The following is a 15,828-nucleotide window of genomic DNA, read 5'->3' on the forward strand; positions in this document are numbered from 1 at the left end:
GGCATCCAAAGGTAGCAATAAGTACCACTGGGAGTTATGAAGCTTGTCTTTGGCTCATCCTCTTTCTTCATCCAAATTTGATGATAGTCCGAGTAGCAGTCCAATAAGCTCATGAGTTCCGAAGAAGCTGTTGCATCTACAAGGGAGTCTATTCTTAGTAAAGGGAACTCGTCCTTCGGACATTCCTTGTTGAGATCTGTGAAATCAATACACATTCTCCATTTCCCATTAGCCTTCTTCACCATAACAGTGTTAGCTAGCCACTCTAGATATGTTACTTCTCTTATGACACCAGCACTCAGAAGTCTCTTTACTTCATTCCGAGCACCTTCGGCTTTATCCTCAGACATTTTCTGAAGTCTTTGCTTTCTTGGCCTGAAAGCTGGATCCACATTGAGTGAATGCTCAATGACATCTCTGTTAACACCACAAAGATCGTTAGCTATCCATGTGAAGACATCTTTGTTGTTGAACAAAATTTTTAGAAGAATCTTTTCTTGTTCACCAGATAACTGAGATCCCAGCAATACCCTTTGGTCTGCTATATCTTCACACAGGAGCATAAGCTTCGGTTGATCTGCCGAAGCAGCCTTCTCTCTTTTGTGCTTATATTGCTGACAAGCTTCGGCTCCATCTATGTTATGGATCGCCTTTGAATCCGTCCAACTCCCTTCAGCCCTCCTCGCAGCTTCTTAACTCCCATGAATAGCAATGAGCCCTTGTTCCGAAGGTATCTTCATGCATAAGTATGTTGGATGGAGTATTGCTTCGAAGGCATTAAGCGTCCCTCGACCAATGATTGCGTTGTATGGGTACTCCATGTCAACAATGTCAAAGACAACTTGTTCAGTTCTTGTGTTGTAGATGTAACTGAAGGTAACTGACATTGTTATTTTGCTGAGTGCCACAATTTGTCTTCCTCCGAAGCCACAAAGAGGGTGTGTTGCATCATGTATCTTGTCTTCTGGTTCTTGCATCTGTCTGAAAGCCTTTGCAAAGATGATGTCCGCTGCACTGCCTGTGTCAACCAGAACATTGTGGACCAGAAATCCCTTGATGACACAAGATATAACCATGGCATCATTGTGAGGATAGTCTTTGAGTTGAAGATCTTCCTGGGAGAAGGTGATTGGGATGTGAGGCCACTTGGATCTGATGAAGGGTCCCTGCACCCCAACATGCTGCACTCTTCTTTGTGCTTCCTTCTTTTGCTTCTTGTTAGCTGGTTCTAAGCTTGAACCGCCTGTGATTGGGAGCACCAGCTTCATAACAGAAGGTGCTACAGCTTGGTTGTTGTACGAAGCCATCGTCACAACAGTGGTAGTGAATTCACCGAAGGTGGGCGCCAATGTTGGTTACTTGTTCTCGAAAGCTATAAATCAAGAACAAGGCAACACAAATGTTAATGGTTAAAGACCTTCGTCCTTCAAAACATTATCTCCCCTAGGGTATAATGATCTTCGGACGAAGGTCATGAAGGACGTACCTTCATCATTTTAATGTGCAAAAATATGAATAAGGACGTGCGAAGCACATAAAGTATCTGAATAATCATTTTAAATTATTAGATTATTCACTTTATCATTATATAATTATGAACAAACATGAACGATACTTAAATTACATTTGGTACCTTCGGCTTGACAGAAGGCAAAAATCCAAGAGTGACGTGCGAGTGATTACAAAATCAGTGTGAACAGTAGGGGGTACTATTCATCTATTTATAGGCACGAGACATAGCCCAGACAAAATTGCATTCATGTCCTTGATAACTAATCATAACCATGACACAAATTATCAGGGACTATACGGTCTTTTCCTCTTTAAGTCGGTACCACCCTTCGTCTCAAGCGTGTCATCATGCCGAAGCTCTTTCAATTGTAGCTTCGGCATATATCTTCATGGCATGCCTGCTTGCATATCATCTTGCCAAAGGTGTTTTTGCTTAGAGGACCTTCGACGGAGAAGAAGGCCCCCAACAATTCCTATGAACATTTTACAATTTGAATCACTAAATTTAGAGTTCATATGCAAAAGATATGAAATAAACAAGTTTGGGAATTTAAAATATGAAAATAGGTCTAATTCTATAATTATTTAAAAGCCTAGGGTTCAATCTGCAAGATTACATGGGCCTGCGCACGAAAACCAGGGACAGCGGGTTAATTCCAACTAACCCGAGGGTCTCAAGCAAAACTACACGCGAAAGGGTATCGGACGATCTCAACCGTTAGATCAGAAACCAATGGTCGAGATTAGATCTGCGGTCGAGGGTTCGCGCGTGCGGGCAGGCGAGCACTGACAGGCGGGCCAGCGGCGTCAACGGCCGAGGGGGGGCGCACTGACCGATCGGGCCCAGAGCCAGGGGACACGAGCGCTGACAGACGGGCCCGGACGCAGGGCGTGTGTGCGCGAAGCGGTATCCCAAGATCTCGACCGTGGTATCAAGATCGGACGGGGGAGATCAAACCGGGAGGGGTGAACGGCTGCGGGCGACGCTGCTCCTCTTCGCAGCGGTGAAGTCGCCGGAGTTGGGACGGGTGCGTGCTACGGCGGTTCCGGGGTCACCGGAGTTGGTTAGAGAGGGGGAAGACAACTCGACGAACTCGATGGCGGGGTTGTGGCCACGATACCGAGGTCAGAGAGGGGGGGGAACGGTGGAGGAAAAGCTCCGGGCGGGCCGGGGTGACTCCGGTGAGGAATTCCGGGCACCAGGAGAGGCAATCGGCCATGATAGGGCTCGGGCTAGTTCCAATAGAGGTGGGGGAGCACTTTGGGCCAAAGCCGGGGGCACTGGATGAGGTCGGGCTAGCCGGACACCGTGCGGGCGCGGCGAGCAAGCACGACCACACACCGGCGAGGCCAAATTGGCTAAAGGCAGGCGCGAATAGAGTAAAACAAGCATGGGGGAGGGTGTCTCACCTCGGGGCGGAGCTTGGGGTCGCTTGGTGTGGCCTCCAAGCGAGCTATATGACCGGGGAGGAGGGTGCGGGTCTCTGGCGAGGTCGGACGACGTGGGCAGAGCGCGAGCGGGAGCGGGGTTGCGTAAAATGAGGCGGGGGAGTGAGTGCGGGCGCGTGCGGGGATCAAAAAGGAGTTGTGGCACGTGGGTGGGCGTCGTGGCCGAGGATTCCGGTGACGTGCGCGAGTGCGCGTGCGCTGGTCCATGGCAGGCGCGGGGAGGGCGGAGTTGACAGGGGAGGCCCACGATGCAGAGAGAGAGGACAGGCGCGCGGGGGCAACGGCTCGACGACTGGCAAGACGGGCCCGCAAGGCAGAGAGAGAAGAGGGGCGCGCAGGCGAAGAAACCGTCGCCGACAGCCTGGCCCCACTGGGCAGAGAGAGGGTGAGAGAGGGTGCGCGGGGGAGGGAGTTGCCGCTTACAGGTGGAACCCACCTGTCAGGCAGCGCGGGCGCGCGGCCTGGCTGGGCCGAGCTGGGCCGGCTGGGCTGCTTTGCCTTTTTCCTTTTCCCTGAATTTCCTAATTGCTTTTCTATTTCTTTTCTCTAGGGTTTTCAATTCAAATTCAAATCAAGTTTCAAATTCAAACTAATTCAAACATGTGCAACAATTCAAAGAATATTCAACTCAGCATGATGCAACATGTCATGACCCATAGTGTTTTGGCAAAAATAAATAAATAATCCCTCCTTAATTAAGCTATTTCTACTCAAAAGGAAGAGAGAGAGAGGGAGAGAAAATCTAGAGATAGATAGAAACTAGAGAGAGAAGAGTAACACCTGAATCTGGGTGATAGTTAGAAAGAAATTTTATACCCCCAAATTCAGGGTATTACAGACAAGCACTTCAACGCGATGAACTCCAAGTGGACGTACTACCCGCCGCAAACTGAGGTTGTGGGGTCATCCGATTCGAAGTCTGCGGCTCTTCCTCCCGTCGTTGACGAGCAGTACCGCAACGAGGCAAGCCCTCTACCTTTCGTCCACGACGACACTGCCAAGGTGGTGTCATCGGACTCGAGCGACGACCTCGGGATACAACAGATCAGCAAGTTGTTTGCATCACTGGGGTACAATGCGATAGCTTCGCCTGCATTGCTACTCGTGGACCTCACCAACTCTAAGGACCCCTCCGACCTCGCCACCATCCAGCACCTCGCCGACACGCTCGTCGACGACAACATGTTCGACCGACTCATCCACAACCTCTCCTGGTTCTCTATGATCGGTCCCGACGACGCCGATTCCGTGCACCAGATCCTGGGCATCCTCCTGCAGCACAGCCCGCCAATCAAAAGCGTTTCGACCAGATCAATGGAGTCAACGCCCCGCTTCAGGTGGTTGTTGTGTACACATCTAGGGACCCAAAGAACCCCGATGAGGAGGAGAAGCTCGAGAACATCTTCCACTATCTCTGCGACGTGCTCATGCCCCTGGAGAACAAGGAGAAGTTTGTCAAGGCTGAAGGTGTTGAGTTCAGCACGTCGTCCGTGCTGGTGACCGAGGAGGACGAGGTTCTCAATGCCTTGCCCAACAGGTGTTCGATGAATTGCTTCATCCTCGTACAGAGTTGTTTCTTGCCTCTATTCAGTTGCAGCTGGGACGCAGTGCCGCATAGGCAACCATGGCCACCACCCGTGCAGTTTGTGATACTGGGTGAGGGTATTCCAAGCTGCCTTTCACCTTGGCCATCCTTCAGTGCTGTGACAACAGGGGGTTATGCGACCATTGTGTTGAGAAGTGGGTTCATGGTCACAAGTGCCCAAGTACGGTACAGCTCCAAGCTATCGAAGAAGTCTGGAATATGCTGAGTGAGAATGAAGTCTCTGAACTGGTTGTCAAGTACTCTGAACAATTGATGCTAACCTTGTCTGCATTTGCATGGATAGGTGCTAATACAGCTACTACATTGCGTCTCTGGGACACCGTACAACAACACAAGCTACTGATTCTAAGAAGAGGATTTTTTATGGGGGATTAGATCAGAAGAGGGTGCCTTGGAGCTGACTAGATATGATCCATATGCTTCTAGTGATCGGGATCGTGCAATGGGAGTTGAGATAGTTAGCATGGAGGAAGCCATGACAACTGTTGACTTCATCTCATTGCAAATGCTTCTTACACCTATAATAAACAAGATGCTCAACGATGAGGCATTTGCTAAGACGAAGAAGGGTATTCGCATTATAAATGTTGTGTGTGGTGGTGTAATTGATGAAGATGCTCTAGTCAGGCCTCTTGATTCAGGAATAGTAGCACATACTGTTCTTGACGTATTCACTAAAGAACCTCTAGTGCTTGATAACAAGTTGGGGCTGCACGAGAATGTTTCTGTCACATCTCACCTTGGTGCCAGCACAGTGGGGGCACAGGAAGGAGTCGCTATTGAGATAGTTGAAGCTGTCAAAGCATGCACCTTTTGTTGTGTTTGCAGAAAGCTTGAGCGTTTGGCTGTGCAACTAGTTGCTGGTGGTACAGTTCAAGACCTTGGAACACATGATGCTTCACTCATGGCATCAAGATCCTGGATGTGTTCAAATTCTGCATCGACTTGAGGGCAAGTCGAATTTTAAGGCAAAGGGAATGTGAGGATGTGAGTACTATTGTGTTGCTAGATCAGCTATAGGCAGAAACATGTGGTGGTCGCGGACAACGGGTACGCCGGATCAATACCCGTGTCTAGGGACTCGAGTGGGTGTAAGTGTGGCTTGTGCGTGGTCCAAGCGTGTATGTGTGTTCTGAATTATATAAGGGGTGTAGTTTGTCTTGTAGAAGGGGATGAAATTCCTAAACACTGAATACCATCTATTTGAAGAACCCTTCCCCAACTCTCATGCGGAGGAGCCCCACCGAGCCACCACCGTTCGAGTTCACTCCAAGGTAAAGGTCATGTACCCTTTTCACCTTGTCGCGTGATGCATCGATTGCTCTGGCCGCGCTCGCCTCCAGCAGTCGCATGCCGCTCCATGCCCCCATCCCGATCGCGCGCTCGCCGTCTCTTCTCCCGGTCGTGTTGTGCTGAGTTGTAGCCTCGCCGCCCGCCATGGCTACGACCACGAGTCGTGCTCCCGCGCGTGCTTCCTTTGTGTGTCGTGCGACCATGCTTTGGCTAGAACCTCGCGCCCAGCCCCTGCAGCCCACAGTCGCGCCGCCACCGCCATGGCCATGCGTCGCGTGCTCTTCGCCGCCCCGACCCCTCCTTGCTGGGTCACACCGCCGTCCACGTTTCGGCGAGCCGTCGGTGTTACGTCCTCGCCGGTGAGCCCCGCCCAGCCTCGTCGACGCCGCAGCTCCCCAGTGCCCGCTCCAGCTATGATCCACAGCGTCGTCTCCCCGTTATCCAATGTCACATGCTCTCGTCCCATGGAGCAGCCTGGAAAATAAGGAAGGAGAAAATCTTGAAACTGTCTGGCCCCACCTATATGGAATGCATCTTTATATTTGTTGGTCGCATGAGATAATCAGGGAACCGTCTCCCACGTGAATAGGTGGCAGTTTTCCGCATGCCTTTAGTTGCGACTTTTTTGTGGCCGCGATCCGAAACTCTCTGTGTGGCTAGCCTTCATCCGATAGTACTGCACCACATCGCGTTAAATCCGCGGTTATTAATTACGCACTAACATTTGTATTATAAATTCATTTTGTGTTGTTACAATTGTGTTAGCTTCTTGATAACGTCGTGTATATGTTATAAATATTATTTTGTCGTGACACATGTTTTAATTTGCGCTTCTATAAATACAAGTTAATTTTATCAATGTAAACTCACATGTCTTGAATTAATACCTATTTAGTGTAACACAACATGTATTTAGTATTTCTCGTCTGTCACACGTGTTGTTCCGTACATGGTTGTGTGCTGGTTCGCATGTCGTTCGCTCTGGTCACGCGTTGTTTCACGCGTTGTCGCACGCTGTTTTGTGTGTTGTCCGCTGTTATTCGCACTCGTTGTCGCGTTGTTCCACGTGTTGCGCTCGTCGTTGTCGCGCTGTCCGGTCGCTTATAATCACTCATATCACTTAATTAAATATTCGTTTAATCGTCCACTATTAAAATAGTAATTTATTTAAAACTAAATAGTAGTTTTAATTTACATTTGATAAAGGCCAGTTAGTATAATTATGTCGATTGAATGTTCTTATTAATACTCGTGTAGCATAAACGCGATAACTTCTCGACCGTAGCTCCGACTATTGCGTTCTTTTTCCTCGTGTGGCCGTAGAAGCAAGCTATATTTCATATTGCATGTTTTTATAATGTTTTCTTATGTATGGTGTAATGTTCTTATGCATGTATATGATGGTTTGCTTGTGCCTGTTCACCTTCGTGCATATCGTGAATAGATCACGATCTGTTCCCGAACTTCGAGGAATCGACGATCAAGATTTGGTGATCCTGAGATCAAGCTCGATCTTCGAGTTCTACAAGGTAAAGATCATGAGTATTTGTTTGGTGAAGGCAAGTCTCATATGTCCTACTTATGTCATATTCACATGATAATTCATTTCCCCGCATTACATAATTGAAACCTAAGGATTGACTAACTTTCTATTTACCTTGTCCTTGATTACCTTTCAGGTTATTATGGTTGGCATTATGCTAGTGCTATACTTTAATCAATGAACATGATGAGATACAATTATGATACAATGCTTTACATTATGATTATGATTATGAGCTTGTTATACTAAAGGAGGCTCGGGCTGTTTCCCGAGTACTTCGCCGTAAGGACCTGTTCGTTGGATGACCACCCGTGAAAATAGTGCAAACATGAGGGTGGTATGGGACGCTCTTAGCTGGTTAATTAGAGGAACTTGAGGTGTAGTTTGCTTCGTCGTCATGCCGTGAATGGGGTCCGGGCATAGTACTTGCTCTGTCGAGGCTAGGTGATGTTGTTAGTCACTCTTCCTATGGGGAGATGTATTGTGTTTATCAAACTGGAGAAACCTAACGGGCGGCTATGACATCTGGGGAATCTTTGTAAAAGCTACGTAGTGAGACCCTGCTAGTTCACCTTGGAAGTGATCAATGGAGAGTCGCGATCCTCGGGTAGAAAGGGAATCACGGCTCATGGGTAAAGTGTGTGACCTCTACAGAGGAATGAAACTGACATATCAGCCATGCTCACGGTTATGAGCAGCCTTGGGAGCTCATTTGATTAGAGTTACTGATGGTTCGATATGCTATGGTTCTATTTATGGTTTTGGTTACGATGGTGATAATATGTTCCTTTATGAGGAAATGATTCATGGGTTGGTTATTGCTAAAACTTGGCTTATATAGATGAATAAAACTTGACAAAGTAAAAGCAACCTGCTTTGAGTCTAACTCCACATAAAGCTAGTCCGCCTCAGCCAAACGGGTTGAGTACGTTGATGTGTACTCACCCTTGCTTTTCACAAAACACTAGGTTGCCTTTGGTGCAACCTATGCTCAGGTAAAGAAGGAGAAGAAAGCGTTGAGATGGATCTTCAGGAGTTCCAGGACTTCGGCGACTTCGAGGATTAAGCTAGCGACCACCCCCAGCCAGCTGCCTGTGGTGGGTTTATTTACGTTGGCTACGTTTCTATTATATGCACTTTGATTTATATTATGTACATTGGATCTAGTCTATAATATTATTACTTAATCTTTATTGTTATTCGAAGTATTGTGCTATGATGAGTCATTTATGTAATCATTGTGTACGTGAGTTCTGATCCTGGCACGTACATGGTTCGCATTCGGTTTGCCTTCTAAAACCGGGTGTGACAGTAAGGCATTTGAGAAATACTGGAGAGATCGTCGTAGAGTATATTAATACTGCTCGAAACTTGGTGAACCCTTTTACAAAGGTATTAGCATGTGTTGTGATTGATGAGGAATCAAGGGAAATGGGATTAAAGCCCACATGATATATCATACAGTGGAAACTCAATCTATGTGATCGGAGATCCTATGAATTAGATGTTGGGAAGTACAGATTGTTTCGTATAACAGGGGAGTACATCATTTTACCCATTTCCCGATAAAAGATGCGTACTCTCGGTACTGCAAGGGAGGTTGACTTTTGCTTAATATATTCTAAGGCCCGTAAAAGTCAAGATAATGTTCTGCAGGGTATACTTGTAATAATACACCTATGTGAGTTTGACTGTGAGGTCGCGATCTATGAGATATTGGTACTCTCAAATAAACTCACTAAAAGGCACATGAGCATGACTGTAACGCTCCAATTATAGGCATGGCTTTAGGTGACCTAGTATCGGCGATGGCTATAGGTGAAACCTACTTACACAAGACTAGTAATTCAAGGCTTTGTCCATTGCAAAGTCGTGAGGAGGTGAATCATGTAATGCAAGGTGTAGCTCGACCTGTAATGGGTCTGCACTGTAATGCTGGTCTACGAAAGCACAGAAATTGAGTCAATTGGAGACCTTGGCTTTGGTGGGGATTGTTAGAATTTGTCCTATATAGCCCACTTGTGGGTCACCCAATTCAAATAAGTCAATGTGGTGTGAGGGATGGCATGAGGGACATCCTATAATGCTTATCCAAGTAGGAGATAATCAATCTATAAGTGAGGGTATGCACTTCTCTTCACATGTGACACATAAAGGGCTATGGAGGCTGCTATGAACGGACCACAAGCGCGTGCTCGCTCGTGTTTCAGGTTTTTCGCGAAATTAACGCGTGACTTGCGACGATGCACGATCGTGTCGTGATGTGTTCTAAATAGCAGTTTATTTTTGTCTTTTATTTATTTGGTCATCGAATACCACACGTAGACTCTCACGTCAGCTATGAGTAATGGACGTGCACGTTACGTGCGAGATCTTTGAGTGGTTGCACGTAGAGAGGTTCCAGGAGGCGGTTCCGAGAATTTAGCAGATTAAATCCGTCAAATTGTAGCGACCCTCTATAAAGGGGACGTCCTTCAGTCGCAGGCACACAGGAAAAGCAACTGACTCGCCATCTTCTTATCAACTCTCCGCGTCGCCACTTCTCTGCTTTGTCGTCCCTGCGTCTGCTGTGTAGCAGACCAAGGGAGAGCGATGTCTCTGAACCTACGCTAGCGACGACCTGCACGAGTGCCGACGAATAATGTTTCTGGGAAGTGCACCTTGCACGTCTACTCGTGTTGCTAGTTATCACTCGTTGAAAGCACCGCAACTAGATCTGCATTTTCTGTTCATCGCGATGCAGATCTTTTGGATAAATCTATTGTTTGTTTACCTTTTGTATGTTAATTGTTATGAAATTTTCTAGATCTATTTTGTACTAGCGTTATACTAATAGATCTGGATTTTACTGTTGAATCCCGGCCAGTAAACAAGGTGAATGCCGTACAAGTTAATAAATGTGAGCAGAATGGTGCTTCTGATATTTGCCATGAAAAAATGCTCTCCGGATCAACGAGGTAACAGGAAGGGGATTATGAGCATTGTGTAAAGGCAGTTGGGGTGCGATGGACACATTGAAATCCATCTTGAATGCAACCAAATAACCTAGTGATACATAAAATTATTTTTATTCCTTATTCTATAAATTTGAGATAAGCTTGTATCTAAATTTTGGAAAAATATGTAATATCAAATTCCACACATTCGCTTCAGATTAAAGTCGGCTATTTGGACTGCTGCAGCTACAACCCATAGACAAAAATATTATAGAAGCAGTAGAAGTCAGTACAGATTAAAGTCAAGCGCACAGTTATCCAAACGGAGCTTCAATTAATATGAGCGCTTAGATCATTTTTTTAATTTAAGGACTTCTTTTACTTTTCAGAGTCTAAATTTTCGATCATCGTTTCGATCGACTAAACTAAGAGAACAATGAGCACGGTGATGGCATACACGACACTAAAACAGAGTTAAAGTTTCACACCGTAGAGGACGCTCTGAAGAACGTGTATCGGACATTTTAACCAAAACAAGACAAGGTACACATGGCCTTGAGATAAATCTATGTGCATGTTCTCTTCACATCAAAAATAAAAGAATAAGATGAGAAATAAATGTGATCGCAGAGTGACGATTTCACATTTCTGAGACCTTCAGAAACCTCGATAGTGAACTCTGACCACATCTGTAATCTGTTACTTTGTCCTCGGCTTGTGCAAGTCATGCAGCATTCTGGCTTTGATGAGGCTAGCACACCCTTGACAACTTGCCCTCCAACAGCTTTTCAGGTTACTATGACAACTGGAATAGAAGACGTCCGAAAACTTGCAGTAAAAGTTCAAACAGTTGTTCCTATGGAAACCATGCTTATTCTTCTAGCTCCTCGAGATTTCCATTGGACAGTACATGAGCAACACCACCAATGAAAGAACTTGGACTTGACAACCATTGATGCTGACCTTCATGCATCACATATCATCATTACTTTATCTCAGTCACTATCCCAACTTTCATCAGTATTTTTATTCGTTTTACCAACCTTGCCATCATTTTTCCTGTTCTCATCGCTATCCTCACTCCCGCTGTGGAAATTTGGGAAATTCACCTTGGGGGATCTTGAGTTCGTCGCTTCCCCCCTATAATCCGACACCGACAAGTCCTCGTCTTCAGTGCCTAACTCATCACCATTACTGCATCTGAACATAGCGCCATCGGAAGCATCAGCTGAATTCCCTGTAATCCGATTGGATCCTCTGAATCCGCCAGGAATGGAATTCTGCCTGCCACGGGATCTGCTCTTCTCATTCCTCATACTTTTGAATTGCCGAGGATGACCATCAGTTGCGTCTTCGAGATCATTATCACTGTCAACACCAGTGTCCCATTCTTCGCCTGATGCCTCGATCTCACTATCATCCCACCTCCTTGCATCTGATGCCCTTTTGCTGCTGTTGTTATCTATCCTATGTCTTCCCTGGCCTCTATCGTAAACATCAGAATTGGCATAGCTTCTATTGAAAACCTTCCCCTCGCCCACGTCTCGCGTAGGAACAAAATCCTGTGTCCAACTGGATCTGCTCTTCTCATTCCGCATGCTTCCAAATCGTCGAGGATGCTCATCAATAGAATCTCGATCACTGTCAAAGCCCGGAGCATTACCCCTGTCATCACCAGAGTCCCATTCTTCACCTGATGCCTCGAACTCGCTATCATCATCCCACTTCCTCACATCTGAAGTCCTTCTGTTGTTGTTATGCTCTATCCTATATCTTCCATGTCCTCTATCCTCGTAATCTGAGTTTTCATTATTTCTGTTGAAACCCCTTCGATCACCTACGTCTTCCCTCTCCCAATATCGCATTCTTGAAGATTCTTCTTTCTCTGCAGCCTCTTCTTCCTCCCATTGCTTCTCTGCTGCACTTTCTATCTCTGAAATGAACCTGTCAAGCTCCTCCTGATCACTATCTTCAGATGGTTCATCACGTGGTTCTTTTATTTCAGAGGTCCCAGCAGAAGGTTGTGTGTCCCCACGGAAAATATACGGAGTACCTTGCTGCTCATCTATGGCTCGGAAGAACGTAGAGGCAACACGCTGGATGCTAGCCATAGCAACTGGGTCCTCTGGATTGATACCCTTACGACGGAGTTGGGTTTCTATTTTCTTGATGTTTAATTTTTGTGATTCAAGTGCTTGTTCAAATCTAGCCTTGAATAGTGCCTGCAGCAAGAATACTTGTATCAAGCCCCATGAGCCATAATAAAGAATAATCAATGTTACTAAATTATTCAGTAACTAAATGTTTTCTTAATACACTGATAGAGAGAAAAAAGAGCAAAGATGGAGATGATCAATTCGATGGGAAAGAAGGCTACTCCATTGGAGTTAGCCATATGAAACCTAAACAAACCAGTACTCTATGAATTTGTTGTTCACAAATGCCATCCAGTGAACATGCGTTATCCAGAGCAAGTGGTAAGCAGAATAGAAATAGCAAGGAAATGCTAACTGAGACAGACACATCAGTTGCAAGGGACTGACCTTCCTTTTGGTAAGTGTGTTGAAAGGTATAAGGTTCTTTGGTTGACGGTAGTTTCTTCCTCGGAACATGATGATTGTTTTGGTATTATGAATGTTGATCACTATTCCACCACTCAATCTTGTCAGCATTGCTGCCATTTCCTTAATCTTTTCCTTTGGGAAGTTGTCACAGCAAACTTGCACCGTCTCATGGAATTTCCAGTGCATATGCATGTTTTGAACAACACCTCCAAAGACTCCACGAACTCCAACAGGCACATAGTTTCTGTTTCTGAATCCAATCTTCTTGTAAGCTTGTAGTTGCTCTGCCGTTAACAGCTCAGGATCATGACGCGGAGCTGGTAAGTCTGGTAGCTCATACTTCTTGAGCTTCTGTAGGAGCAAAGCAACTTTTTTCTTGGCCTAGATAAAAGAAAACAGAGAATATGCTAAGTCAAGGACTTTGCTACTAAAGTAATAGACCACAGACAATAGACAATGCAGATTACCTATATCTTCATGATATATCTAGAACTTACATTTTTTTTATTTTTAAAAGGTGTCCCAGCTCAGCTAGGATTATGCATCCAGTAACTATGCTAATGAGCCATATGTTTTGTTATTTATGGGCACTGGTTTTTCTTCAAGCGTAAAATAGTGCAAGCACTGTGTTCATAACCAGGCACATGTATTCATTCAGAACATGAGAAATAGTTCATATGGCTTCAAATATGCCATGATTATAACATACATTACCACATAGTTTTGGATTCCAAAACCTTAAAGATAATGGGACGGTATGAGGCTGTGTGCAGCGGCTCCCGCTGCCGCTCCCCCTCCCCTCCTTTAGGGGGCAACACTACCCGCTACGAGCCGCAGTGTGATCCCCTAAATAGGGTACAGTGCAAGGGGGCAACCTTCTCTCTCCACAGATCTGGAGAAAGCCGCCGTCTTCCTCTTGCACTGTACGCCGTTGTTTTGTGTGCACTTGAGTGTTTCTTAGTTGGTAAAAAATAAGAATGGATGATGAATAGATATGAAAAATGATATTTTATGGTAGTAGTGGGGTATAGGGGGAAATTTTAGGGAGAACTGCTGCGGGATATGAAAAAGTAGAGGATGAAATATTGACGATGTGACGTAAAAAAGTTATATAGAGGGAGAAATTTAGGGGAAACCGCTGCGGATAGCCTGACACTTAAGTATGTGCACAACAGGTGTGGTTGACTTTCCAATCTTCTACGTTAGCTATTTGATCTATTCAGATAATAAACAGAGAATAGCCCCCCGATTCCTCCCCATAAATCATATAGGGGCCAACACTTTCAACAACCAAAAAAACATAATGAATCGCGTCCCACTTGGAAGAGGCTGGTCACTACTGATTAACGAGGGGAGGAAAATGGGGGAGGTTTGAAGCCTTCTTACCCTGCGCAGGTTGTAGATGAGCTTCTCGTCCTCGGTCATGAGCTTCTTCCTGAGCTTGACGGCGCGGCGGAGCTCCCGCTGCGTGCGGCCAGTCTCCCTCGCCATCCGCTTCTCCACCTTGCTCCGCATGCTCCTCCCCTTGGTAGACATCGCCCGCCGCCACCGGCTGTAGGCTCCCGCTCCCACCGCCAGCAACCCCGCGGGCGCCGGAGCGGAGGCCGAGGCCGCGGCGACCGCCTCGCCCCTCGCGGCCAAGCGCCCGGAGCTGTCCCGCCGCATAAACAGGCGCGCGCGCGCACATCAGAGATCGAGAGGGATGGGGGGAGAGCCGGTGCTGCTGCTCCGGGTCGATAGGGAAGGGGCGGAACGCACCTGCGGCGGAGCAATGGCGAGGCTGCCCGTAGGAGGCTCCACATGGCTTGTTGGGTGCGCGCCCGCCGCTGCCGAAGTTTGTGGGAGTTCTTCTGGAAGGCGCCGCCGCGGCGGGGCGGATGCGAGGTGGGTTTATGAGGCGGCGCGGCGCGGCGCGATAAACCCTGGCTGGTCGGGATCGGGACGGTGGGTGATGCCGGGGGGAGGCAAGGAACTTGATTGTCCGTCGGATGCGAGGCGGTAGCTGTGAGCCGTTTGCTCTGAGGGTCAATGAGGCGGCTGCAACGCAAACGTAGTCACCGTGGCGGGGAAGCCCAAACTACTGACTTCTATCCCGGGAAACAGAATTGAAGGAAAAATTGTAAAAGACACAATTTTGGACCTGCTGAGTTAGGTCTCACTCCTTTTACTCTCAATCTATATGGACTAGTAAATTGCTTCCGCAGTGAGTATTTTATCGATGCACTTTTATATTTTAAAAAGTATTGCTTTAGATATATAGAAACAACAATATATATGAATATATACACATAGAAATGATAAAATTATTTGAATAAACAATTGTTTGTAGAAACATAACATTTTTATATATGTGTGCATCTATATATGGAACCAATAAAATAATGGTGTTGGCGCCAATCACTGCGATGTGTATCGGCAACGGTGCTTTCTGCGGCAGCACGGACGGTTCGCGGTCGAGGGCCGGACGGATCGCGACCTGGCGTAGAGACGAGGGTTTCCTGCCGACGTGCCAGATGGTCCGCGCACGCACGGGCGGCGGAGTTCGCCAACAGCACCTAGATCTCGCTCCTGGGAGGGACCCCGTCGGGGAGTAGAGATCTTAGAGTTTGTCTTGTGATCGACAGGTCACGTAAGACGCCTCTAGATGACGTAGAGTCAGAGAAAGGTGAAGGTTATAAGGAGAAAGCTATGTTACTATATACTACTAGGACAAAAGGTAAAGAACGGAAGATATATTGATTATTGATCGATTATTGGTGATTGTAATCGGCCGTACCCCTTAATATATATAGGGGAGATTTGGACCCGTTCCTAGGCGTCTTCCAACAGCAACCGTGAGTTTAGAGGGATAAACTCGCACGGAAAAGGGATTAGTTGCGACTGATCTGATATATTCGCGGATCGTCCGCGTCTATGGGCGGACCG

General features: G+C 46.6%; 1 protein-coding gene across 1 annotated transcript; it reads right to left on the minus strand.

The window, feature by feature from the left end:
- Positions 1-10,799: 10,799 nt before the first annotated feature.
- On the minus strand, positions 10,800-14,956 carry LOC103635902 (CRM-domain containing factor CFM9, mitochondrial). The gene is made up of 4 exons (XM_023300839.1): positions 14,662-14,956; positions 14,290-14,554; positions 12,883-13,284; positions 10,800-12,561 (listed from the first exon to the last, which is right to left on the minus strand). Exons 1-4 carry the CDS (start codon positions 14,703-14,705, stop codon positions 11,335-11,337), a joined length of 1,938 nt encoding a protein of 645 aa, XP_023156607.1. The 5' UTR covers positions 14,706-14,956; the 3' UTR covers positions 10,800-11,334.
- Between the last annotated feature and the right edge of the window lie 872 nt (positions 14,957-15,828).

This window comes from Zea mays, chromosome 8 (assembly GCF_902167145.1).
Source record: "Zea mays cultivar B73 chromosome 8, Zm-B73-REFERENCE-NAM-5.0, whole genome shotgun sequence".
Classification (NCBI taxonomy): domain Eukaryota; kingdom Viridiplantae; phylum Streptophyta; class Magnoliopsida; order Poales; family Poaceae; genus Zea; species Zea mays.

What these genes read in the sequence shown, in the direction of transcription:
- LOC103635902 (XM_023300839.1), bottom strand. Translation starts at nt 14,705, where the DNA reads ATGTGGAGCCTCCTACGGGCAGCCTCGCCATTGCTCCGCCGCAG. An exon ending in TCATCTACAACCTGCGCAGG is followed by an intron (nt 13,285 to 14,289) that starts GTAAGAAGGCTT and finishes TCTTTTATCTAG; the next exon opens with GCCAAGAAAAAAGTTGCTTT. An exon ending in ACACACTTACCAAAAGGAAG is followed by an intron (nt 12,562 to 12,882) that starts GTCAGTCCCTTG and finishes TTCTTGCTGCAG; the next exon opens with GCACTATTCAAGGCTAGATT.